This window comes from Lissotriton helveticus, chromosome 9, assembly GCF_964261635.1.
Source record: "Lissotriton helveticus chromosome 9, aLisHel1.1, whole genome shotgun sequence".
NCBI lineage: Eukaryota > Metazoa > Chordata > Amphibia > Caudata > Salamandridae > Lissotriton > Lissotriton helveticus.
This window is the reverse complement of record NC_136070.1, coordinates 561,634,105-561,661,433: the sequence shown is the minus strand read 5'-3', so window position 1 is coordinate 561,661,433 and position 27,329 is coordinate 561,634,105. Positions and strand designations below refer to the sequence as shown.

At 44.0% G+C, this 27,329-nt stretch overlaps 1 protein-coding gene across 4 annotated transcripts in view; it reads right to left on the bottom strand.

Moving 5' to 3' along the window:
• Window positions 1–27,329, bottom strand: part of LTBP3 (latent transforming growth factor beta binding protein 3) — an 872,522-nt gene that overhangs the window by 213,822 nt on the left and 631,371 nt on the right. For 3 of the 4 annotated variants that reach the window (XM_078660467.1, XM_078660464.1, XM_078660466.1), the window contains 4 exons: window positions 17,475–17,633; window positions 16,393–16,584; window positions 14,567–14,583; window positions 9,625–9,709 (listed from right to left, as the gene is read on the bottom strand). In XM_078660467.1, coding sequence (XP_078516593.1) covers window positions 9,625–9,709; window positions 14,567–14,583; window positions 16,393–16,584; window positions 17,475–17,633 — 453 coding nt within the window. Of the gene's footprint in view, window positions 1–9,624; window positions 9,727–14,566; window positions 14,584–16,392; window positions 16,585–17,474; window positions 17,634–27,329 lie in introns of all 4 variants that reach the window. The other variant, XM_078660465.1, reaches the window with a different exon arrangement.

The following is a 27,329-nucleotide window of genomic DNA, read 5'->3' as shown; positions in this document are numbered from 1 at the left end:
ACCCGAAATGCATTAGGCATGAAGTAATGCTTTAAAACGATTATATTTGAAATGGATTTTTCACAACACATGGTATAATGAAAATATATGAAAATGAACTACAATAAAAATATAAGATAATTTCAAGATTTCTCCGAATGATTTCATTTAAAGAAGATGAAAAAGTGAAATGAAAACGAGTGAAGAAACCTTCTGGTTTCATGTGAAATGAACGCGTCCTTTGTGATTTGTTAATCACACATTCTTCTACATTACGTAAGGCACTGCTAGGCACAGTGTGACAAGGATCGCGCCGCCCTTAAACCTATAAACATTCTTTGAATAGAGCGAGTGCACGGAGATACAACTCATTGTACCAATACTGACATAGCCACATCAGGGCAATAAGAATCAGGGTACTGCGATACACCTTTGCCTTCCTCAGTGCTCAGAGGATGAGGAGAGACCAGTGGAAAGGTGAATGCAAAAAAGTTAAACCTCTTAGTCATCGAAAAGATATTGTTCTTGGTTCCTGACTTTCAAAACCTGCTGATGTAGCACTGGCATGCCTTGTTGTTCAGGGAAGTGAATAAGTCAAGTGTGGGCAGGTCCACTTGTGGAAGATGCCTGTATGATCCTGGTCTAGTGCCCATTTATAGCAGCACATTAATACTATGCTGAGTGCACCCACCTGATAATTTTGGTGTCCTGGTAAGTACTATATGGCGATGTCGACCTGCTAGGAGATGGGCCACTCCCAAAGAAGCAGCACCTTTTGCGACAGAGGCCGGAACCTCATTCCTCATTGCTTGATAATGTAAAACATTAATGTCTTGTTGTCTGTTCTGATGAGGACCGCCAGTTGACATTATAGTTTCTGGAGGAACAATCATAGCCCTGGTTTTATGTCACGTAGCTTCAAGTTATTGATGTGGAGCTTCTTTTCTGCATTCGTCCTCTGGTCAACAGTTTCTGCATCATGTGAGCTCGCCATCTGCCCATGGTTCAGGAGGGCTTTTTGAAGCATTACCATGTTTTCTCAGGAATCTGTTCTCTCCATTGCCCCATTTTCTTTTTGATCAAAAAAATCCAGAATAAAATACCTGGTTCCTCTGGGATATTTAGACCGTCTGTATTGATCCATTGATGAAAACAATTTCTTGAAGTAGCGACCTCAAGTATAGAAGATGTTCCTTCTTGAGTGGGCAGACAGATGGTTAATGTACAAACACCAGCGTATATCCTGACTTTACAATGTGATTCATCCTGTGGTCTGATGTTATAAACTCCAATGCAAGGTCAAAAAAATTAATTAAATACATTTTCCCCCCCATCTACTGAGATGGAGAAGGTAGGGGGCAGCTGTGAAGAGTCAAGCCCTATTTTTCATGTACCGGGAATGCAACTGAATGGCACTCTTTTTCCATCTAAAGAGTTGCCATAGCCTTATCTTTGGTTTCTGTTAGACGAACAGCCATGGTAAAATCCGGAATGTTGAGGATTATCATATGGTCAGCTTTGACCTCCATATTGACCCCGGAATGCCTGTGATCTTTGTGAGGCACGACCTAGGATGTGGACACTACAGACTTCAATGGATGTCAGTGTCTGTGTCTGTTTTAATGCTTTGCAAGGTGAGTCCCTGAAATGGTACATCTTGGGACCTCAGCCATCCTTGCCTTCTTAAAACAGCTGTTTCGGCCACCAGGCAGAAGCCTGCATTGGATACATCCATTGCAGCCTCAATAATGGCTGCAGATTTCTGCGCTCTCTCCTTGATGAATGGTTAATAGCAACAGGGTAGTTATGACGAATCATCTGAAATTCCCGCACAAGATTGTTTTGGATGTTCATGTAAACTAAGCTATTACCTTACAAATGTTGTTTCTTAACCTGACTTACCCGTGCAGAGAATCTCTCCACACCCCAGATGTGAGAAGAGCTCTTAAGTTTTATCTTAACAAAATTAAGGATATTCATAAGTCCAAACAAATGTTTGTTAATTATGGCCCCCTATGCACAGGGTTAGCTACGTCTAAACAATCTCTGTCCACATGGATAGCATTCTATTATGCAATCAATAAGCAAATAAATCTTTAACTGGTAAACTGACAAACTACTGTATCAGTCGTAAATTGGCTATGGTTGCTTTAATGAGAAACGTTACCGTTGCTGGAAGCTGCAAAGCAGCCATCTGGAGGTCTATTCACACTTTTTCAAGACATTATTGTTTTAAATCACATTTTTGGACAGAAGCCTAAATAGGGCAGACCTTCCTGAGAAATAACTTTGCTTAAATTGTTTACTTGATGTATTGTCCTACCCTCCCATGTGTTTGAAAAATGGTCTTCCTATTCAATTCAGTGCTTGCAAGGATCATTGGAGAAGGAAAGTTTTCTTGCCTGAAATCCTAGTTCTGTTTCAGGGGAATCTGAATTTAAATCATAAGCAATCTTCCACCCTCCCTGTATTGGTATCCTTTGGCTTCCTCGTAAAAAAAGAACTGAGGTAACTAACACCTGCTGGGCTTGTGGGGATACTGTAGGATTATGGGCCCTTAAAGGTGCAGAGTCAGTTTTCATGTTAAGGTAAATGCCGCCTATATATATGTCTACCCAGCCCAGATTCCATTGACTGCCTTACTCTTAGGTTTGGGAATTAGGTTTTTAGAAATGCTTACTTATTTCTAGTAAGTTTTCTATTATTTACTATTATTTTGGTCTTTTTTAAATGTAAATTAAAGGAATTGGACATCTTTGCTGAGGATACAGACTGCAAGAATATTTGATCTTACATGAAAAAATTTGACCTTCCCGAAATAAGGTGAAAATGGAACACTAAGGAATATTTATTTTAAAAGAAGTGCTCCAAGAACCCAGACACAGGCAGGACTATTCACGGCTTGTGATTACCAATGGATATCACATGAAGAAAAATTGGGGATTAATCGTCAGTTCTTCGGTGTTGAAATTTCAGTGAGACCGTTTTGAAGCACCATGAATTACATCTGAACTCGATGATGGAAAAAATCAAACTGAGGTTGAGTCTTTGTGCTGGAGCATTATGGGTTTCATGTGAGGATTAGGAGTCACACGTTACCTTGAAACCAAAACTTTTACGTTGAAGAAAAACAACTTGCAATTCTGCACCCAACACTAGATAGCAGGATTGTGTAGAGCATGTGATCCACAGCAGCACACCATGCAAACACGAATGCATCTGACAAAGTTGCAGAAGCTTACCTGCTACAAATATTAGACATTGATAATTAGAAGTGCCCTATATGTTTTAGTTCAGATGCATACGTTCTGCAATGGGAATTATTTTGTTGTTGTAATGGACCTTTTAGGCTTGAAAGAAGTTTGTACTCAGGCATTCATTCATGGGAGCTCGGTTTCTATATGAATGTTGTGCAAATGATCGAAAATTGTAAGCTCTACCTCTGAGTTGTATTAATCGACAAGCTTTTTGATCACAATATTTCCCAATATAAATTCACAATTCATGGAACCTGAAATGAGTTGCAGTGTCCTTATCTAGTCATTATCCTGAACAATAGTGTTCTGTGTCAGAACTGACCACGTAGGTTTCTTTTGCAGCTAAAGGGTGGTTATGGCCATTTTTGGATTGATATAACAAATCTTGTTCTTAAGGTATTTCATGGTATTGTTATTTATTAACTGCTGATCACAGAGGGCTTTCATCAACTGTAGAATTGGTTCTGTGGCCTTCTTGATAATCAACTGTACAAGCTGACATTTGGTAGCAGTATGAACTGGGCTAGGTTTAAGGCATCTAAAAAATCATTTTGGAATAGGAAAGCGTTTCTGATAGTATACTAGCTTGAGCAAAAGAGGTCTCAGTCACCACTAGGTGGCAATACCATTGACTAATAGTATTTAAAATATACCTGCTATGGGGCTACCAAAGTTGTACCTAGCAGTTACAGAGTAAAGCGTTGTGTCCCAGCAACCTATGCCTCAACAGCAACGGGCTGAGTAGTGGTAATGAAACACACAGACACTGTTTAAATTGGTAACTCTAATGGCCACGAGGTACACTCCCAAGGCCTTTTTATTTACTACCCTGTGACCTCATCGCAGCGACCATTGCTGCCGCTTAGAACAGGGTCCAACTATCAAACACCACAAGGTAATATTCACAGTTGGGAAGGTCCATCCCCAACATAACATTTCTCATTTAATAATACATTAAAATATAAAGAAAACAAAAATAACAAATGAAAAATGCGCTGGCATAATGAAACACCATACATGGCATCATAATGTAGAAACTTGATAAACTGGGGTGGAGAGAAAAAAGAGAGAGAAAGAGAAAGAAAAAAAGATATCGACATGTGACCATAAACAAACATACACAGGCATCCAGTTTCACAAACAGATCAGTGTAATGCAAAATCTTTCCAACAGGAAGACTTCATGGGATGCGGCTGGAGGTGGTATCTCTTGGTCCCTTAAGGCCTGGGAGTTCCACCCATGACTCCTTACTCTTCTTGCTGCAAACACCCACTAGGAACTGCTGATGGGTTCACAATATCCTTTGTTGTATTTTCACTTGACACCGACGAGCTCACAGGCAACTGGCATCCATTGGCCACCTGAGAGTGTGCCATCACCAAAAATAAAGACAGACTTCTCAGAAACCTGGACAACGAACACGCCTCACTGTTTTCAAAGTCGTCACCAGTGGGTTTGATGAGGGATTTTCAGATGAGTTGACAGGTATCTTGTATAACTTGAAGAATTATATATTTCTTGGGACATTCTCGTCTTTTACTGCGGTTTTCATGTTTCCTTTTTCAGAGGTCACATACCAAGGGTCAACCTCAAAAAGCAGCTAGAATTTACTCTGTGGATATCGATTCCAGACTAGCACCAGATCCCCAACCCTGAGAAGCCTTTATTGGGCACGTCTGGTTTGGGCCATTTTGTGCCTGACGTTGGTGCAGCGCTTCGACCACCTCGCTTTCTAAATTGCGATGATCCTTCTTCATGGGGAATGGTGTCACTCACTGCCCGGTTAATGCACAGAGCAATGGGGTCACCTTGGTTGTAGCATGTGGCATGAGATGGTATTCTCTTAGAAACATGTAAAGGGCACACTCCATGTTCTGTCCATTGGCTAGAGCAATGCGGAGAAACTTATTTAATGTTCGCATGAACCTTTTGGCCTCGCCATTGGCTTGGGGCCAACGGGATCTGATCTTCCGGTGATGAAAGATACAGAACTGCAGATATTCTGAAAATTCGTGGCTGGGGAAAGGGGGACCATTGACGGTACGAAGTTCGTTCAACCAATCTTGCGTAGCCATGACCTTTTCCAGTCGTGGTATTGTCTGGCTGGCTATAGTTGATTCAATGAGCTTGACCTCCGGTTACGTTCAAAAACCATCTATGATGACCAACACGTGCCTGCCATCAGGCAGGTTTCCAAAATCAGCACAGGCCCTGTACCACCGTACAGAGGGTAATTCCTCTGTAATGATGGGTGTGGGCGACTTGGCCAGACCAGCAGCTTGACACAATGGGCATTGTCTCACTGTTCGTTCTGCTGGGTTGTCCAGACTAGGGTACCACACCTTGCACCTAAGTCGAGTTTTGGTCCTAACAATCCCTTGATGAGCAGTGTGAGCAAGGTCAACCGCCCGTTGTCGCAGAGTTCTTGGAATTATCAAGCGAGGCCCTCTCTTTAAACACCACTCAGGAGATACTGCTAGCTCTAGTCGAACATTTATCTAATGAAATCAGTTTCAGCTTTGCATCCTTCGTGCGCTGTGAGACCTTTGGAGTGAGAGTATTCCAGTTTGTGGATGCAACTTCAGAGATGGCTAGCTGGAGGCCTTCGTCCTGGGCAGTGGCCTGAACAATTTCCATTGGTGAAATGGGCAGCAGTCGAGACTGCTCCACTACCAGCTCGACATATTCCTTCACGTCTTCGGCATCTGACTCCTCCTCCACGGTGACCCGTCTGGCATGTCTTGACAAATAGTCAGCAGGATTATGGGTACCAGGTCAATACACTAAAGAGAAATGGTAGGCCTGCAGTTGGAGGATCCATTTCTCAATCCTTGGGGCGGATTTAAGGATGATCCAGGGAAAAGGAGAACCAGTGGTTTGTGGTCCATATGAACTGTGAACAATTGACTATAGAGCTATATATGGAAATGGCGACAGTCCCGGTGCACTGCAATGGCACCCTTCTCTAAGTGCAAGTAACGTTGCTCGGTCTCAGTCAAAGCACAACTGGCATATCCAACCGGAGTCCACTCGCCATTTGTCTGCTTCTGTGACAATACAGCTCCCGAGTCAGTGGGGCTCGCATCAACACAGAATTCTGAATTATAGCTGGGGTCAAAATAAGCCAAAGTAATGTGTGCAGACAAGGCCCATTTGGTCGCTTGGAAGACTTCTTCTTGGGTGAGTCCCCAGCTCCATGCAGCATTAGCTTTGGTTAGTTCTCTAAGCAGTGTGGTGAGGGCGTTTATATTCTGGATGAAATGCCCACAACAGGTCACCATCCCTAGAAAACTGTAAACACCTGTGACACTAGTGGGTGCTGACTGGATGTCGAGGACCTTCGCGGGATCTGGCATAACCCCGTCTCCCGAAATTGGTATCTAAAGAACGCTGTTTTCTTCTAATGGAAAGCACATTTCTCTTTGTGGAGAGTAAGGCCGTTGTCCCTTTGCCTTTGGAATGTTGCTCTCAGGTGGTCAATGTGCTGTTCCAAGGTAGGGACATGCACCAGAATGCCATCACTGACATTAATGGCATCTAAAAGGCCAGCTGATTATGTCCTGAAAAACCTCTGCTGCACTTGGTACTCCAGAACTGAGGCGTTTATTCTTACACAAGCCCATGTGGTTGGAGAATGTGGTGATTGATCTAGATTCCGGGGCAAGCATTAACTGGTGATACCCTGCGCAGAGATCCATTTTGGAGTACCAACTCGGGACACTGGATTCCTCCACAATGTCATCAATAGTGGGCATCATAAGCTAGACACATATTGACACAGATTCTGACCTCTCCTGGCTGCTTGGGTTTCCTCACCAACACAATTGGAGACACCCAGGGTGTCGGGCCATCAACCTTCTTAATAATATCGGCTTGTTCTAGTTTCTGCAGCTCAGCTTCCTCCTTGAGGCGCAAATGGAACACCACCCTCCGATGTTCCAGCATAACAGGCTGGATGGATTCATCAATGTGCTGGTGTATGAGATGGCCTTTGAGTCATCCTATGCCTTCAAAAAGGGGTTCGAACTCATCCACCAATTTGTCCACACTTCCCAAGAGGACACTGAACACAAAAGCAACGAGTTGGAGATATTTCACTGTCCTGCAGCTTAACATTGTTCTAGAACCACCTTTGGACACATTCACCTTGGTCTAAGTTGAGTGTGACTCAAGATTGATCTCAGTCGTGAACACTCCTGCAAGTAGAGTGAAGCAAAAACTTGGGTGGAAGTGGGGCTGTAGAGGTATTGTCTTTTGAAATTCTGCACTATAATATAATATCACCTGACGCGCCTGTATCAGTTAATGCTTGTACCTGATAACCTGCCAGGAGGATATTGCATTTGAGAATGCGTCTCTGCGGATGTCCACTGGATGCAGGGCATAGATGATGTGAATAGCTCCTTCTGTGTCATTGTCATTCATATCTTCTCCGTCATACGGCACTGTAGGAGTCTGCATGATGTTGACTACCTTGAGTTTATGCGCTTTCTGGGGTGTGGATGATCGGAACACCTTGGCAAAATGATTGGACTTGTTGCAGGCTGAACACCTTTTTCTTTGAGCAAGGCAGGGCCCCAGGTGTGGATAGGAATCTCCATACCTGTAACACATCTTGAGAGCATGGTTTGATTTGAGGCCTGGTTTCTTCTTTTCTGTATTTAGGGCAGCCACTGTGTTCAGAGGCTCATTCTTCACCTGACGTTGTAGAGCCATTTCCATATGCGCTGATAACACTTTGGACAATTCTTTAGACCGACCCATCATTAGCATATCGGCCATTGACATCCCTGGGACCTAAAGGAAGTTTTCCCTGAGATTGACCAAGGAACAACCCTGAATGAATTGAGCTTGAATCTTATCATCAGCATCTGGTAGCATTCAGGTGCTGGCCAAGTCTTTTAGGTGAGCATAGAAGGTAGCCACCAACTCTTCGGGGAGCTGACAAGCTTGTCGCAGCAGGAACCTCTCATAGTCAGGGTTAGCAAAGTTAGCAAAGTGCGTGGTCAGAGTCAGCCTCCACGACTGACTTCTCCATTTAAGGGATGGCCTCACCTCTCAGGTGTAATAGCATGGGACATCATCTAGTGCTATGGCTGCAAAATACATTTCCAATAGTTGAACTCAGTACTTCCATCTTGCTGCTTGGGATTGTGGAGGGCCATGTATTACAAACAGCTCCAGATCAGGTATTGACGCCATGAGAGGTCAAAACAATGGGCCTGTCTCAACCGATGATGGGGAGTCTGACCACTGCCACCAGGTAACGTCACATTGGTAACCCACCAGATGTTGTGATGAGTAACAGTTGAGCTGTGGCGCCAGTGGGGTCACTTAGTGTGTTGACCAGTGAGTGACCCTAGCTTGTCCCAAACGTGTGGCCTTCGCCCTTCTGTGCATTATATACAGGGCCCAGTGATTTGTGCACAACCTACACTCTGTGAAAATGGCAGGTAGGTGTGCATGAGAAAGGTTCTGGCACCCCAAAGTCAAGTGCTTCATGTAGCAGAATATAGCAAGCAAACACAGCGGGCAGATGAAGGGCAGGTTGGAAGAGAGGCAGGTGGGCATTCCACTACTTCACATGCAGGAGTGATGGGGGTTCAACAGCTGCACAGGCACTTCCTCTGGCAGCCCTATGAGTGAAGGAGGCAGACTGGGTGTAGTGAGCAGGAGCGTCATCCCTGTCAGGAAAATCGCTGGCACCGCTGCGTGCAGGAGGCCGGGAGCAGGGAAAAGCACTCCTCTCCTGCCGCAATGATGTGCGTGTGCACTGTTGCAGCCATGCGTTCCAGTGCAGCAGAGCAGGAGCCACCTGGAGAGGCACACGAAGAGCTTGGGCCACAACACAGGGCAGCGGAGCAGCAAGACACGCTCCGCGGCTGGCAGACTAGATTGCCACGCTTCTGCGATCATGGTATGCAACACAACGATGAGTGAGCGAGTACCCGGTCCTAGCCAGTTTTTTGTATTCCCCCAACCTAGGCCTCAACAGCAAAGGGCTGAATAGTAGTAATGAAACACACAGGCACTGTTTAAATTGGTAACTCTAATGCCCATGAGGTATGCCCCCGGGTCCTTCTATTTATTCCCCTATAACCTCATAGCAGCGACCACTGCTGCCGATCAGCAAGGGGTCCAATTATCAATCACCCCTGGGTAATATCCACAGTTGGGATGGTCCAACCCCAACATAACATAAAGTAACCCCTGCGGTTATTCAGATCTCCGTAGCACACATTTTAAATCACAGAATCACACTTGGGAGTTGGGTAGCAGAGCTAGCCCACACCCTACTCAGTTCTTTCAAGTTAGAAAGCAGATGTGTCTCATAATACAGTTGTGTTGTGCGCAAATGCCTTGTGGCAGAAGATGAACTGCTTTTTACCTGGATAACGCCTTCCTGGTGTGGTACCAAGGCCAGGCAAGAAGTCGATGGACTGCTCCTCAGAGATGTTGCCATATGCTGGGAGCTGGTGACAGGAGAAATCTATGTTAGGTTCAGTGAGAAATGTTCATTAGCAAGCTGAATCTCTGTTAACAATTACATTTTCTCACATCTGGTGTTAGGGACCACCCACAAGTCCCTTGGACTTTTTTAACTGGAAGTCATCTCACTCACACAATCCGTATTAGCTCCTTCCATTTTATCTGTTGGTGCACATACAATGTTTCTACAAGAAGTTCGGTACAACAAAATTAATACAGACCATAAAGACATACCAGTTTTGTTCAAGAGGGAAAGAGGCAACACTAAACAGTGAAACAATTAAATAAATACACACAAGAATAAAAATCACCATTATGTGACAAATGTTCCAAAACTGGATGAATTCATTTTGAGAAATGTGCATATGTACTCTTAATATGGTGGAGATGATAGCATATTTTTTAGGTTCAGGAAGCAGATACATTAGCATGTGTTAGGGGTGAGAATGCTGTTGTGTGTGTGGAGCAGGGGAATGTGGGCTTAGAGTGCAGTTTTGAAATCTGTAAGCTTCAAGGTGGTGCCCAACACAGAACCAAGCACATTCCAGCAGGGGTGACAAATATGTTGCAGAGTCAGAGCACGCATGTGGCAAGTAATGTTTCAGGGAGAGTCAGGAGGTGGATGTATGTGCTGTGCAATGTCTTATCAGAGGAGAGTCTGACTGGGAACATACCAAGGATGGCTTTCAAAACAAGAGCTAAGTGTTTAGAAACTACTTAGTATCCATCTTGAAAACAGTGTTGGAAGGCAGTGATGTGATGAAGGAGACTGAATATGGAAAAATAGCAGTAGTTCATGACAAAGGAAAAATGTGAAAGGCCCACTAAGCTGTAATTTCTGGATTACAGCTATCTCATAACAAGGGCACTGAGTGATTTGGCAGTGAAGGAAGAGAGCTGAGGATAAATTTTACAGAGTATTAATAGTTCCAAAAATTGGGGCTAAAACATTTGTGCCAAATCTTATCACAAATGACTGGTATTTTTTAGAAAGTGGTGGACAGGAGAATGTGCTGAGAGCAAGGAGGATGCAGCAAAGCAGAAAGCTGGGGGTGGGGTTGAAGATAGGTTGATGGCCTTTAATACACAGAGGTTCAGCATGAGGGATCAAATGGACCATCCAGTGTACAGTCATGCAGACAAAGGTTCAAGACTCGAGGAGGTCATCGAATTCTGAGAAACAATTTTTAATTTCATGAGCACTGAAATAGTACAAGAAGTGACTAAAATATCTAACTGACAGAAACTTACCCCAGGTGCCCGATGATCAAAATGAGGTTTTAAGTAGTCCGCTTGAAAATCATATAGCTGCCTCTCACTGGGTTATATGCTCAATGAGTGAAGCACTAATTTCAGTCCCTCCAAAGCTAGGGAAGGACCCACATTTTTGTACTTAATACAGGTCCCTTGCTCTATTAAATTTTGATGTCAAATTATATACTAAGATCTTAGCAGCACAGCTGGAAGACATTCTGTCGGATCGTATTCATCCGGATCAATCCGGGTTAATCAAGGGGAGACAAACACAAAATGATCTGAGATGGGAGGTCTATCTGATCGAAAAGGCAACTAAAAACACATACCCTGCAGTAATATTGGTGCTAGACGCCAAAAAACTATCCACACTCTCCGTCTGTTCAGTATGTGCGAACAATTTATCAACATTGTCTAGGCTAAATATGCGAACACGGTTTCACGTGTACCAGTAAAAGGAGAAGCCTCAGACTTCTTTAAAGTGGAGTGGGGTACTGGGCAGGGTTGCCCCCTCTCACCGCTTTTGTTTGCCCTCAGTATATAACCCCTTGCAGCAATACTGAGAGATGTGGAAGCCGTTCATGGTCTTTCCTTTGGGTCTCTTAACCACAAAATGTCACTATTTGTGGATGATGTGCTGCTTTCCCTAACTAGGCCCTCAACCTCTCTAGAGGCTTTACAGCAGGAACTGGCAGTCTTTGAGTGAGTTGCAGGCTACAGCATTAACCTTCATGTGTCTTCCTTCTGCACCTGACTCTTCCTTCATCAGAGGTGGAAACGCTTGCAGGATCCACCCCTTTTCAATAAGCTAAAAAAGATCTTACATATTTGGAGATTAGAATTATCACCAAGTTCTTTGATTTAGGCAGGGGCAATGTCTCCCGCTCCTTCAACAACTTAAAGAAGATCTCAAAAGGTGGACTCCCATGTATCTATCCTGGCTTGACTTTTTATATAGACCATGAGTTTTTTTCAATGCTACGCTTGCTGGTGATCCGCTGTATCTGGCTCGATTGCTGAGCCAGACTCCCTCACAAATGGCTGCGTTTACCTAAAGAGGCTGGCGGGTTAGCTCTTCCTGACTTTACCTCTTACTATAAAGCTGCACAGCTAAGAGTGTTATCCAAATGGTCTCTGAGAGAATCGGATAAACACTGGCTCCATAAGGATCGGGTGGTGGTGGGCCACTATGTCAGGGACATTTTATGGAAACTGAAAGCAGACCGACCCCCTAATGGATACCTTAGTACACCTACAAATACTACTCTTAAAGCCAGGGATGATTGAACTGCTTGTGTGCATGGGCCACATCCCCATCTCTATTCACCCCTATTCATTTTAAGCCTGCCTTTCCTCCAGCACTAACACTGGGCTCTTTAGATCTCTGGAGAGAGGGAGGGTGTCTTACTATCTCTGACTTGTTCCATGGATGGGATATTCTAACTTTCAAAATTTCCCTACAAATCTTTGGCTTACCAAATTCTGAGAGATACTACCTCAACTGAAACATTGGGTACTCCACCCAGAAGTGAGAGGTGCAGCCACTAGAGTCCTTTCCCCATTTGAGAAATGTGTAAGACAAGTGAGGGGGCTCAAGGTAATATTCACTTTCTATGGAAACGTCCCCCAAAATTCAGGCACAACAAATTCAGCCACAACACATAAAACTTTGGACCACTATTCTAGGTGATACAGTCGCTGATGAGTTATGGCTGAAGCTATAGCACAACAAACCAAGGTTCAACCACTTTATGGGGATGTGAGTTGCCCATCATAAACTACTATAGTATGATTTGTATCCCTACCCCACTAACCTCAAAAGAATCTATTCCAACACGTCTGGCCTTTGCTGGAGAGGGTGCAGGTTACTCTGGGATTTCCATCACATATGGTGGGACCGACCCATAATCCACCCTTTCTGGTCTGAAATTTTAGCAGGCCTTGAAAACATCTTGGGGTACCTGATCCCATCGGCGCCAGGCGTCACGCTTTTGCGTTTACGAGACGAGTCCCTCAAGCGTCAAACCTCAGATCGCTCAATCATGTGGCTGAGTGTGGGACCGGCCAAGACAACGTTGGCGGCTTCTTGGAAAAAAACAGGGGCTTTCTGGATTACCCAGTGGTATGCCAGGTTGTGGCAGGCGTTAACAATGGAAAGAATGGCTGACATACTTCTGGATAACTATAAACATTTTGAATATACTTTGGGTCCCCTAGTGGCTTTCCTGTAGTCCGCCTTCCAATCACGGCTTGCCCAACCCGTACTCGGGCACTTCATCTTTTTCAGATATAATATCATAAGAATGCTGGTGAAGACCCTGTGACTACCCGTAGCTCCTGTGGACCTGATTTACCCACACCCACTACACTACACACAGTTCTGTTATCCTCACTCAAGGTTTATTGTTTAGGGTCTTCGGGGGATTGGTGGACAATTAATATGATTCAATGAGACAGATCATTTGATGACAGTGTTATTGAAAAATCTGTTTACGAGGAAAATGTCATTATAATGGAAACAGTATACTATTAGCTTTCAGGTGTTTACTTTTGACACCCTCGTTGTGTATTATTGCCTTTGTATAATGCAATGTTCTATGAAAAAATCAATAAAGAAAGTATGACCAAAAAATAGTACAAATGTGAGAATTATGTGGGCTACTTATGGGTAAGGATGTCAGTTGGAAGTGGGATGGGCACTTGGGAACTAGGATGTAAATAATTTGGTGTAAGCTCTGGAAAGAGAAAATCACTCATTGGTCGAGCCAGTTATTCCCAAAGAGGAGAGTGCAGAGTGCACAGCTGGGTAATTCAGTATTGAATACCACTGAGATTAAGAAGAATATGGAAGGAAGAGTAGAGAGTGGAGTAGAGTGTCTAAGAAGTAGTGAGAGTTTGAAGATCTATCTCTGGCTATGACAGGTGTCCTTACTTTTGTAATTCATTGTCAATTTATGCAAATACCGAGTAATTGTCTTTAAATTTGCTACTCTTGTTGCGCACCGATCACATCACTACTTTGATTTTGCACTGGCTCCCTTTTTTACTCCATCCATTCCTCTTCAACTTGTTCCTCCTCCTCTCGTTTGACATTAGCACCTTTGTTAAGACATATTGTCAAAACAGAGAGTCTCTATATATTATCTAGGCACTAGATAGACCGCTATGAAACATTACGCGGCTACGTGCCAAGTATGCAATAGAGGTTTGCCGATGTGTGGAAAAATAGGCACCAGAAGCAATCTCGCCTACCAGGGTTATTTATAGAAAATGACCTACCTCTTTTCCCTTGCCCTTCTTCATTTACCATCTGCCACATGTCTAGCCTCTCCATTACTTTTTTCCTTTGTACCCCTTATTTATTATTTCCCTTTACCCTCTAACCAATGAGTGTAACTTTCCTTAAATACCCAATCACTACTTCCCCATCTCTTTCCTTGCTCGCTTTGATTCCATACCTCATACGACTTCCCTACTTCCCTGAGGACTCCTTAATACACTGACTTTTGAGCTCACACATTTATCATATGGGCCTCCATCAGGGCACAGATCATGTGCTGAAGAAGACAGTTGGCCCCATGACTCACCATCGCAGAAGTGACAGCTGGAAGAGAAGAAAAGACAAGTCACTCATTACCGCAGAGACAACATGAACACAAAAAACAACTTTCTTCTTTCCTCTTTATGTCATTCTAAGGATGCAGATAATGCCCCAGAACACAACATAGGCAGAAAACGCAGCCTATTTTTTGACATTTTGCTGACTAATACATGAAGTGTAGTTATCATGAGTGTTAGAGACAGAGTGACAACAGTGCTCAGGAATGTGAGGCATCTCTTACCTCTCGAATTATGGCTGTCTCTTACACTCACAACTGAGGCACCAAGGCTGACATGCTATTTTTCGGGCTAGCTTTGGGGCCCAAAACATCCTTGCTACTCTATGATGAGGACAATCCTTTCTATGAACTGTTCATGAGATGCAGATGTAAATGTAACTCAATCTCTTTGGAAACTGCTATCTATCTATCTATCTATCTATCTATCTATCTATCTATCTATCTATCTATCTATCTATCTATCTATCTTTCTATCTATCTATCTATCTTTCCATCTATCATTAAAAGGGGCTGAGGATTCCCTTACTTAGCAGACATCACTCAGAGCACATTACAGGTGATTAATCTAATCAGTGGTATATATTTTATTGTGGAGAAGTGTTAATATGGAAAATAAATAGTCAATTGTATTTAAGTGATTCCGATGTTAGCCGAGCTGCCTATTGCCGATCTGCAACCAAAAGGCAAGGAGGAATAATGAGGAGAATGGTCAATTAACAGCTGCAAATGCTATGCGAGCATTCCTCCAACTACACCTCCTACAATCTGAGATACCACCTGTACTGTTTCTTTATGTCCCTGCTCCTAACTTACAATGTAGCAGGTAAACAACTGTAGTTAATACCTATTCTGTAAACCTTCGGGTTGGATGCGACCTAGCACTTCATAGATGGGGCTAATAACAATTAACACCCTGATCATGGAATCAGCATGCTTCGGTTGTGGACACACTCACTACTGGTATTTGCTAGTTAAGGACACATTCTGTGGCTTCTATGTCACTGGGTGTGCACCAGCGAATTCATCCTGGTTTGTTGTTTTTTTCTGTCATGCTGGATCTCTAACTGTGCCCTTTGCATGCTCTGTGCAGAAAGCTGAGAGGGAGCATCTTCACTGTGAGCTTCGAGAGTGACTTGCAGCAACGAAGCCTAGAGGCAAGAGGTTGTTTTTCCCATAAGCGGTACAGCAACCAGAATTTGCAGAAAAGGGGATAGGGAAGAGGACTATAGCAGGGAGATTGTAAGCACAGACAGGATTAAGTGAAGACTACCTTGTCAGGTAGAAAGGAATGCTCTTGTACCTTCAAGTGCAAGCTTCTTGCTTCTCTCAGAATGAAAACAGAAGGATCTGGGTTGGTCAATGAGCTCAATGCAATCCACAAAATGCTGCAAAGCCAGTCACATAATGCAGAGAGCAAGCACTACCTATTGAAAGGTGGATTTGTGAGCCACTAAGCCAAGATTTCTATTTAAATGGAGAGAACAACTGAGTTACTTCAGAACTTTCGAAACACTGTTTGGTAAAAATACCCCACCCCAAGATATAAAGGGAATTCTGATGAAAAACGTAACCAATATTCCAATACTTCAGTGTCTGCTGCAACATTTAGGAACATTATTTCTCTGCAGTAGCTAAGAATATTGTAGCTATGAGAAAATAATGTCAGGACTGCTTTTGGGTCAGGATGGACTGACGTCTCGGCTCTTCCGGTCCTGAAAGCAGCATTCTATCCTCTAAACTAGAGGGTTTTTCATGTGTTTGGTATGGCCATTCCAGCCAACTGAAGCACCTACCTGCGGCCTTCTCACTCTCTTCCTCTGAGACTGCAGGTGGGATACTTGGGAACGTCTCCAGTTGCTGGGGGTCATCTGGCCCATCTGGGTGGACCTGAAGAGTGAAGTCACTCTCGCCCTGAATGGTAAGGGTTTGATGTGAGGTCAGGACAAGGTACCCTTTGCCAGCAGGGCAGATCTCTTTGAAGGCAGCTGAAAGATGAAGGCACAGGTGGAGGAGGTGTGAGTCGATACCACTTAGTCACATGATGCATCTGCTGTTGAGTGTATGATGAAAGAGAGTGGAAGTTGACTCACAGACATTAAACTGAGAGGTTATTTTTAAGGCACACTACCAAAATAATTGGGAAGTCAAGGAAAAACCTGCCTGCCCTTGAGACTTTTGACAGGCACCGTAGGCTCTTTGTTTGCAATGGATGAACTTTCATTTGGCTTCCATAACTACAGAATGTATCATTTTCAAATGTATTACAACATACAGAAATCATCTATTATCTGACCCAAGTCAGAGAGGCACTGAAATATGGCTCTGTAGTCGAATTCCAGATTCCCATTTGTAATCTTTTTATCAAGTCTGTGGTGTGCAACGATGTTTCCACTCTGTATTCCTCTTCTAAAGGATATAAATAGCTCAAATAAAACAGTCCATGCCTTATATTATTTTTCCCAATTAGAATTTCTTGAATAACCTTCTCTTACATCTTCCCATCACCCACTACACAGAATGATTAGCACAGTGGCGAGTTAACAAGCAATGGTCCCCTTACCAATGCTTCACTCATCACTGATGTAGTCAAAAAACATCAAACTGACAATGGTCTATGATTTGTCCGCAGCCCTGAAAGCATTTTCTTAAATTGATAGCAGCCATGCACTCTATGTCACAGCTTGCCTACCATCCTAAGAAAATGCTCCAAGCACAGGAAATGTAGGATAACCATATAGGCGTTGATTATGGTTGTCAACCGAGGTGGGGCAAGGAGAAGATATGCTAACAGAGAAAGTAAGGTCCCATGTGGCTAGTGGCTGTACCTTACCGGTCTGTAATAGAAGGATATCTGGATTAGGTATGAGGAACTTACCGGTATCATCAGCAGGACATCGCTCGCAGCGTGCTCCCCAGGCTTTCCCAACACTGCAGCAGCACAGCTGTTTGGTTAGTTTATTGGAGAGAGGGTGTTGACAGCTGTGGTCATGGTTCACCAGCCGGAAGCACAGGCCTTTCTCTTCTGACTTCTCAGCTGCCAATAAGTGGCCAGGATGCCCCAAACGAGGAAAGAACATATGATTAGTATAGTACAATCTGTGTTCGGGAGGAGACAAACTTGTGACCTTATCATGTGAGAGCTTTTATACGCCTGTGCCGATGTCAGGGAGAGAGGCTATTTCAATCTGTATTGTTATCAGAAAGAGGGAGTCTATGTGTGGTGTGAGGCAATGAGAGTGGCTCCTTCAGGCTGCACTTTGTAAGTGCCACTTACATGAGGGATTCAGCCTGCGTGAGTGTCAGGGAAAAGGCATTTTTAGTCTCTGATGATACTACGAGCGAGAAATGACACCATTGGCTTACGCTTGTGCCAGGGGCAGAGGATCCCACAGTCTGGTGGCATAAAGCCATTTGCACACTCGTTTTACTGAGACAGTTCTCTCATTATGTGCTTGTTTCTGCAGTTGCTCTTGAGTTAGGGAAATAGGTTCTCTCAGTATGTCTCAGGGAAGGAGAAATCACTTGCCTGTCATCCTGAGATTCACCAAGAGAATTCCCTATGAATGTATAACATGTATCACTGTGTATCTGTGAGATCCTGGAACACAACATTAAAATGAATGTTGAACAAAAGCAACATAATCACTGGGCTGGTGTTTTTTCAGCGCTCATAAATAATTTTGCTTTTGCTTCTTTTCTTCCCTCCTTCATTTCTATTGTCAGTTATTCCTACGTTCTTTCCTGCCACAAAATCTGTTTTTTGTACCCTTTCATTGAATTTGCTCTTTCAAGTAAATTTTCATTATTTCTCTCAATTCTCTGCCTAATTTTTCAGTGCTAAAATCCATCATTTCAGCAGTCTGTTCCTACCCCATTTCGAGGATATGAATAGATTTGATTGTGGCAGATAAAAGGCTAATAGTGCCCATTTAACACACTTGTCTGCTACTGTGTACTTCAGAAAAATAGTAAGGATTTGCTGAATGAGGATTTTCTACTAAGGACATGAGTTAGATATATTAGGAGGCTCAGTGCTTAGTTAGTGAAAGCAAGTGTCCCATAATTTCTTATTTTTTCCTGAGATACCAAGAAATAACGTGGATAATAAGGAAAATGCTACTTACCAGTATGCATCTGTTCTTGGCAGTTAGGGCTGCAGATCCACGCCCGGATGATTACACTTTGTTGTTGTCTTGGAAGAGTCTTTGTTTAGTAGATGACTCTTCCTGTAGAGTATAGTGCGCATGGGCATCGACTCCATCTTCAGATTGTTTTTCGCCATTGGGAAAATGATGGAGTTATGTGAGAACAGATAAAGATGTCCATGTATATTGTATCTAATTAAGATATTACTGGAACAGATTTAGGTAGCCGGGGAGGCGGGTGGGCGGTGTGGGTCTGCAGTCCTACATGCCAAGAACAGATGCATACTGGTAAGTAGCATTTTCCGTTCGAGGCATATGGGCTGCAGATCACACACTAGTGAATTGATTGCATAGCAGTTCTCTCCCTTAGCTGCGACCACCAGTATCTGTTGCAATAGTTTGAAATACTGTTTTGAGTACAGCCTGGCCCCCACTAGCTTGTTGTTTTGCTTGCACATCTACACAGTAATGCTTTGTGACTGTGTGCGGTGTAGACCATGTAGCTGCTTTGCAGATATCATCTAAGGGAATATTTCCTAAAAATGCCATAGATGCCCCTTGTTTACGGGTGGAATGAGCCCTAGGGTGAATGGACAGAGTGCGTTTTTCCTTTTGGTAACAAATTTGAATGCATTTGACAATCCACCTTGCAATTCCAGTTTTTGAAATGGGATTACCTTTATGTGGAGGAGAAAAGGACATAAACAGTTTTGTTTTACGAAATGGCTTTGTCCTATCAATATAGTAGAGTAGAGCTCTTTTGACATCTAATGTATGGAGAGCTCTTTCAGCAACTGTCTGTGGTTGAGAGAAGAATACTGGCAACTCAATAGACTGATTGAGATAGAACGGTGAAATTACTTTTGGAAGGAATTTGGGGTTTGTCTTTAGAACCACTTTGTTGTGATGGAGTTGTAAGAATTGTTCCTGAATTGTTAATGCCTGGATCTCACTCACTCTTCTAAGTGAGGTGATAGCAATTAAAAAGGCAACTTTCCATGGAAGGAACCGTCATTCACACTTATGCAAGGGTTCAAATGGAGGATCCATAGGTCTAGTGAGAACAATGTTTAGATTCCATACAGGGGCCAGTGGTACCCTGGGAGGAATTATTCTTTTGAGTCCTTCCATGAATGCTTTGATGGCAGGTACTCTGAATAATTACAGATGTTGTCTGTTTTGAAGATAAGCTGATATAGCAGCAAGATGTAATAACAGAATAGAAGGGGGTTCCCCAGTGGGAAGGTTAGGATTTTGGCAGGAAAAAGACGGGAGGTAAACAGCTAAATAGAACAGAAGTACCCTGCCAAGGTAGATTTGTAGGTCCCGGGAGGGGGATCCTGATGATGATGGGGGTGGTGACACAAAGCTACGTATCAGAAACAATAGTACATCACACAACTTCAGTACATCTTTTTATGAAAATAGAGTTTATTTATTACTAAAGCAGTGGCTCAAAATTGAGTCCATGTGCAGACTTTAGGACAAAATTGCAAAAGTGGATAAAACATTAAATATAAAACAAGTCACAGTTAATCTTCACAGAGAGCAGTCCATAGTTCATATCCCACACGCTTCCACAGTCATTCATTCAACAGACAATCACTTACACACTACCTCCCTATGATCATACAATCATACACATCAGATCGTTGGGGTACATTAGAGCCTGCAGGGAACAAATCTTCAAGCTGCTAGGACTGAGATAACATGGAGGCAAAACAATGTGGGCAGGATATTTTAACAGCAACTACACTAGAGGCCATCCACGTAAATCACGCCCAGCAAGATGTAACCTGATTGAGGAGTATGCTAAACTACATCTTTGTAGATGGAGAAGGTAACATATGATGTTTTGGATGGAAACATCTAGTGGGTTAATGTTGTTATTTGTGCAATACACAACAAACCTTTTCCACTTGGCTGCATAGCATGCCCTAGTGGTGGGACGCCTAGCTTCTTTTATAACATTCATGCAATCAGGCGGGAGATTGAGATATCCAAATTCTAAGACCTCAGGAGCCAAATCGCTAGGTTGAGCTGCATGGGGTCGGGATGCATGATCTCTCCATGGTTCTGTGTTAGTAGGTGTGGAGAAAGTTTTAATTTTTGATGTGGTACTACTGAGAGCTCCAGTAGCGTGGTGTACCTCGATTGTCTTGCCCACGTTGGTGCAATGAAAAATAATGTGAGGGAGTGTTGCTGTAGCTTGCGGACCACTAACGGAATCAGTGGGAGAGGCGGAAAAGCATACGCAAATCTGTTTGACCAACTCATCCATATCGCATTGCCTTTGGACAATGGGTGTGGATACCTGGCGGCGAAGCTTGGGCATTTGGAGTTGAGGTGTGTGGCGAACAGATCTATGTCTGGTTGGCCCCATTTGTGAAAGAAAGGTTGAAGAACTTGAGGATGAGGTTCCCACTCATGTATCTGTTGTCTTTGACGACTTAACAGATCTGCAACTTGATTGTGAACACCTGGTAGATGCTCAGCTAAGAGGAAGATTTTTTGAGGAATGGCCCACCTCCATATGCTTTGTGCCAGTTGGGAGAGCTGTAAGGAGTGTGTTCCTCCCTGTTTTTGGCTGTAGTACATGGCTGCCATGTTGTCTGTGTGGACTAATACAGCCTTTCCTGACAGGTAATGTTGGAATGACTTTAGAGCTAGAAAAATGGCTAGCAACTCCAGATGGTTTATGTGGAGTAGCTTTTGTTGTGGTTTCCGAGTGCCCTGTACTGTGTGCTCTGCTAAATGAGCTCCCCATCCTGTAAGGGATGCGTCTGTGGTTAGCACCACTTGTGGAACTGGCTCCATGTACGGCCGGCCTTTGGAAAGGAATTTGGTGTTCCACCACTGCAGAGAGCGATGTGTCCTGTCGTCCACCACCAGCAAATCTGTTAATTGTTGTTGAGCTTGGTTCCACTGGCTTGCTAAGCACTCTTGCAGGAGGCGCATTTGGAGTCTTGTGTGTGGCACTATGAAGATGCAAGATGCCATCATTCCAATTAACTGCATGAACACTCGAGCTGGTAGTGAGTGTTGTGGTTGAAATTTTTGTATAAAAGCTTGCATACTTTGTATCCTTACTGGATTGGGGGATGCAAGCGCTTTGGAGGTATCTATTGTGGCACCCAGATACTGTTGAGACAGGGCTGGTTGGAGAGGTGACTTTGTTTGATTTATTGTGAAGCCTAACTTGTGCAGCAGGTGGATGATTTGATGCGTGTGCTGCACGCACTGGTGGTATGACTTGGCTTTGTTATGTTATGTCATGTTAAATTTAATTTCTATAGTGCACGGCTACTCAATAAGAGTGTCCCTGCGCTTTATTTGGAAGCTCAGAGAGAAAAAAACATAACACCATAAAAAAAACACAGCTAAACAGGAGACAAAAGACACACTAGAGGTTAAAAAGCCAGGTCTTAAGGCCCTTCCTGAACAAAAGAAGATTAGATGTCCCGCGCAAGGCCAGAGGCAAAGTATTCCAGAGCTGTGGGGCCCTCAGACTGAAGGAGCGCCCCCCGATACGGGCCTTCATCACTCGGGGAACCACGGCCAAAAACAAGGATTCAGACCGCAGAGATCGGGCCGGGCGGTAGAAGACAAGCCTGCGCTGCAAGTACTTTGCTCCAGAGCCAAAAAGCGCTTTGTGAGCCAGGGTCAACGCTTTTAACATAATCCGCTTCCGGATGGGCAGTCAATGAAGCGACTGCACCAAACCGGACACTCTAGCTCGCCTATGGAGGCCAAAGATAGCGCGAGCCGCAGAGTTCTGCACAACCTGCAGCCGCTGTACAAGATAGTCCGGAAGACCCAAATAGAGGACGTTGGCATAGTCCAATCTGGAGCCAATTAAGGCTTGCACAGTGATCTTTCTATGCTCTTCTGTGAGCAGAGGCAAAAACTTCCGAAGCATCTTAAGAATGCCGAAGCAAGTACCCGTCAAACCAAGGATCTGGGATCTCAGCGTCAGATTATTGTCAATCTTGACTCCCAGATTTTTTGCCACCTGGGCTGCCTGTGCAGGGGGGAACATACCCACTGGCCACCAAGCCAGCCAATCAGGATCTAAGCTTTTATTAGCCAGTCATCGAGGTACGAGAAGACATGTATGTTGTCCCTTCTCAAGTGTGCTGCTACTACTGCGAGACACTTTGTGAAAACTCGAGGTGCTGTAGTCACACCGAAAGGGAGTACCTTGAACTGGTAATGTTGACCTTCCAGTATGAACCGAAGGTACTTTCTGTGAGCTTGGTGGATGGGAATGTGGAAGTAGGCGTCCTTGAGATCTAGGGTGGCAAGGAAGTCGCCTTGTTTTAACAGGGGAAGGACCTGCTGTAATGTGACCATATGGAAGTGGTCCGATTGTATATAAAGATTTAGGGGTCTCAGGTCTAGTATAGATCTGCGGGAGCCATCCTTTTTGGGGATAAGAAAATATAGGGAGTAAACTCCTGTGTTTTGATGGTGTACTGGAACTGGTTCTATTGCATTCTTTTGCAGTTGAGAGGCAACTTCTTGTTTTAGGAGTGTGAGATGCTCCTGTGACATGGGACGCTGTCTGGGTGGTATTGTTGGAGGAGTGGCAGTGAGCTCCAGGCAATATCCTGACTGAACTATTTGTCTCACCCACCTGTCTGTGGTGATGGAGTTCCAGACAGGTAGGAACTGTTGTAATCTCCCCCCAACAGGAGTGGACTGGTCTGGGAGGGAAGTTACTGCTTGGGAGTGGAGGCATTGTGGTTGTTGTTACCTCTACCTTTAGTGTTGTTTCCTCTATATCCTCCTCTGTAATAACCTCTATTGGGCGAGGATTGGGTGGGTACCTTGTAAGAAGATCAGGCATTGTCTGTTTGAAAATTTTTGGAGGTGCCCCTGTAAGAGGAGCGATGAAAGGACACTCTGGGAGTTTGAGTTTGCAAAGCTCCCATGGATTTTGCTGTGTCCGTAACTATTTTCATTTTTTTGAGTGCATTATGAACTGTAGGATCAAAAAGATGTTGCTGGTCAAAAGGTTGATTAAGGATGCTGGTTTGTACCTCTGGTTTGAAACCAGAGATGCGCAACCAGGCATGCCTACGTAACAGTACGCCTGTATTTACTGCTCTTGAGGCTGTGTCAGCAGTATCTAAAGCACAACGGATTGAGGTATTAGTAATGACCTTACCCTCTTGTATTAAGTCCGAAGCACTGGTCTTATATTTGTCTGGCAAATGTTGCATAAGGGTTTCAAGCTCATCATAGTGAGCTCGGTCATATCTTGCTAATAGGGCTTGAGTGTTAGCAATTCTCCAAATGTTGGCTGCTTGCGAGATGGTGCGTTTGCCAGAGTTTGGACGCCTTATCAGGGGGTGGAGCATCCCCTGTTGTCTGTGAATTAGCTATTTTCCTGGCATTTGAGACTATTAATGAGTCTAATGGCAACTGACCTTTGATGTATGCTAGGTCAGTTGGAGCTGCTTTATACTTTTTTCTAATCTGGGATTAATCACCCTGGCTCTGACGGGGTCTTTGAATACCTCTGGTGCGTGTTTTACTACTCCCTTAAGCATTGGTAATGTGGTTGTGATTTTATGTGATGGTAATAGTGTGTCCATAAGTAAGTCTTCTTCTACTGGATCAGTGTGTAGATCTACCAAATGAAAGGTGGCTGCCCTATGAATGAGTTGCATAAACCCTATAGTGTCATCTGGAGGAGATGGCCTGGAAGGGTATGCGTCATCTTGTGGCAGATCTGGGGCATCTGGCACGTTATAATCTTGACAAAAAACACTGTTAGAAAAGGGTCTAAGGGGAAAAAGTTTAGAGACCTCCACAGTATCCTATCCCCCAATCAAACTATAACATACACACAAGGTATACTAGAGGTCTATATGGAGCTCAATATTGAGTATCTAGTTCAAGCCAAGGGCATGTGTCTATTTACAAAAAGGACAGAAAACAGGTGTGGGTGCACTATAAAGAATACTCCCATCAGCCCACCCATTGGCGGAATTTCATCATCTGGGATTTTTTTTGTGCAAAGAATGGTATCTGTTAAGTCTCTCACTAGGTGATATTGTGAGGAGAACTAAAAACAGATCCTCCAGTGATGAAAAAAGTATGACATTGCTGAATGAGAGGGGTTGCAGTGAAAGAGTGAAAAAAGAAAGAAAAATGTGAGTTAAAATTACTTAATGTGATGCCAAGGAAACGTACTTTATTAGGGGGGTCATCACATAAGTAATATTAAAAGCAACAGTATGTAGATAGTATTCAAACAAATATTACTATCGATTAGATGGATTGGGTCGACATGTTTCAGCCTTGACAGGCTTTCTTCAGGACCTACTTAATAAGATACTACTGCAACTATAACCAAACAAGTTAAACAGTCACTTGATAAAGAACCACCCAATGAGTGCCTACCGTTGACTTGTCAGGTAGGTTAATCGCTCCTCACCCAATGAATTTTGGGGTCAGGCCTCACCCCGCCTGGCACTCGCTCAGGACAATAAGAGGCCCCGCTCTGTCCGTCGGTACCTCGGGCTTTGACTGAGCCGAGGGACTGTTTAACTTGTTTGGTTATAGTTGCAGTAGTATCTTATTAAGTAGGTCCTGAAGAAAGCCTGTCAAGGCTGAAACATGTCGACCCAATCCATCTAATCGATAGTAACGTTATAATCTTCCCAGGGATCATCTGATGGACTAGGAATGTCGTTTGGGTCATCTATGGGTTGCTCATCTTCTACCCCCACTGAATAGTCATCGTCATCCCCATTATCATCAGCTGGTGCAGGGCTGTGTGTGGTGGATGGTGAATGTGCAGGGGAAATCTCTAAATCTGGTAGTCTGGTAGTGGTGAAGGTATTCTTAAAGGAAAAGTTTGACCATGTTTCTTGAGAGGAACTAGAGGTGTCTTAGGAGGGGCCAGCTTCCTTTTGTCAGGCACTGTAATGATATGTCCAGTCTTTGGATGAATAAGAAGAGTCTTTTGTTTAGGATCTGGCCGAAAAAGCTCTTCTGAGGAAGTATCCTTCTTCGGCACCGACTTGTCTTGTTGTTTAACAGTGTGTAGTACAGTCTTTGGAGCAGATTTTGGTTTTGGTTCCGAAGATTTGCGGTCGGAATCCTTCTCGGTGCTGTGTCTTTTGTTTGGATCGGATGTTTTCAGATCCGGAATTTTTAGTTCTGAAGCACGTTTCGGGTCGACAACTTTAGGTGCCGAAGTGTGTTTCGGTGCCAAAGTGGACTTTGGGTCGACTTTTTTCGGCGCTGGAGTTGGCTTCGTTTCGATATTTTTCAGTGCTGGCTTGTTTTCGGCTCAACTGGTTTCGGTACCGAGGTTTGCTTCGGTGCCGGAGGCAGTTTTGGTTGAAGGACTTTTTGTTTGTCGGGACTGACAGACTGACTCGAGGCCGAGTCGCCTAGATGCTTTTTGGTGTTCTTCGTTGCCGAGCCGGAAGGCGGGGCGTCAGAAGTTTTTGGTCGGTGTGCACCTGGTGGAGGTGGAACCGAAGCCTGGCCCAGTATGGGAACAAGGTTGTCGCTTGTACTCACGACCTATTGACCAGCTGGAAGAAGATTGTCATCGTCTGATTGTCCTTCGGCTCCAGAAGCTGAATCCTCTGCTTCGGAAACGACGTTGTCCTGCTGTTGTTCTTCAGACTCTAGATTGATTGGAGCTTCGTCTATGATAAGATCTGGTGTCGATGAAGAGGACTGCGCCATGACTCTTCGAGCTCGACGGTCTCTGATGGGTTTCTTGGACCCGAACGAAGCGCAGGCCTGGCAATCTCGGCTCTCGTGCTCTGGGGACAAGCACAGATTGCATACCTCATTCAGAACAGTGTGGGGAAATTTGAGTCCACACTGAGGGCACTTCTTGAATGGTGTTCTTTCCATGAGCCAAAGGCCCAATGGCGCAGTTGGGCCCAACGGCCCCGACGAACGCTGGAATCGAGAAATGCAAAGTTTTTCAACGCGAGAAACAAGGAACTCGCGATCGAAGATGATACCGACAGTATGATGGAGGAATAAAAGTCGAAAGGAGATCAGTAACGGGACCGAACGATAAGCACATCCAAGCCCGATGGCAGAAAAAAACAATCTGAAGATGGAGTCGATGCCCATGCGCACTATGCTCTACAGGAGGAGTCATCTACCAAACAAAGACTCTTCCAAGACAACATCAAAGTGTAATCATCCGGGCCCACCACCAGATGGCGATCTATGCACTAGTGTGTGATCTGCAGCCCATATGCCTCGAACATATATTTTTACTGTCTGATCTAGGCCTATTCCTTCTAATAGGGGAGACGTTGGCTAGGAAATGAATATACATACTGTTAGCTATAGGGACTTTTGGCACTCACAAACGGTGCTGCTGTATGAAGAAACAGCAGAAGTAGCAAAGAAGCTTCATCCCCTTCAGGATGCCTTTGGTTGGTCTTTTCAATGTGCAGTTCACAACACAAATTAATTTTATTTTATATTGTTGAGGCATGTCTCAGGGGAATGGGTTCATTTGAAAGGCAGCGCAAGGGCCTTGAAGTTTTGTTTTTTACATTGCAGGAGAGCAGATCTTTGCTTCAGAAAGCAGC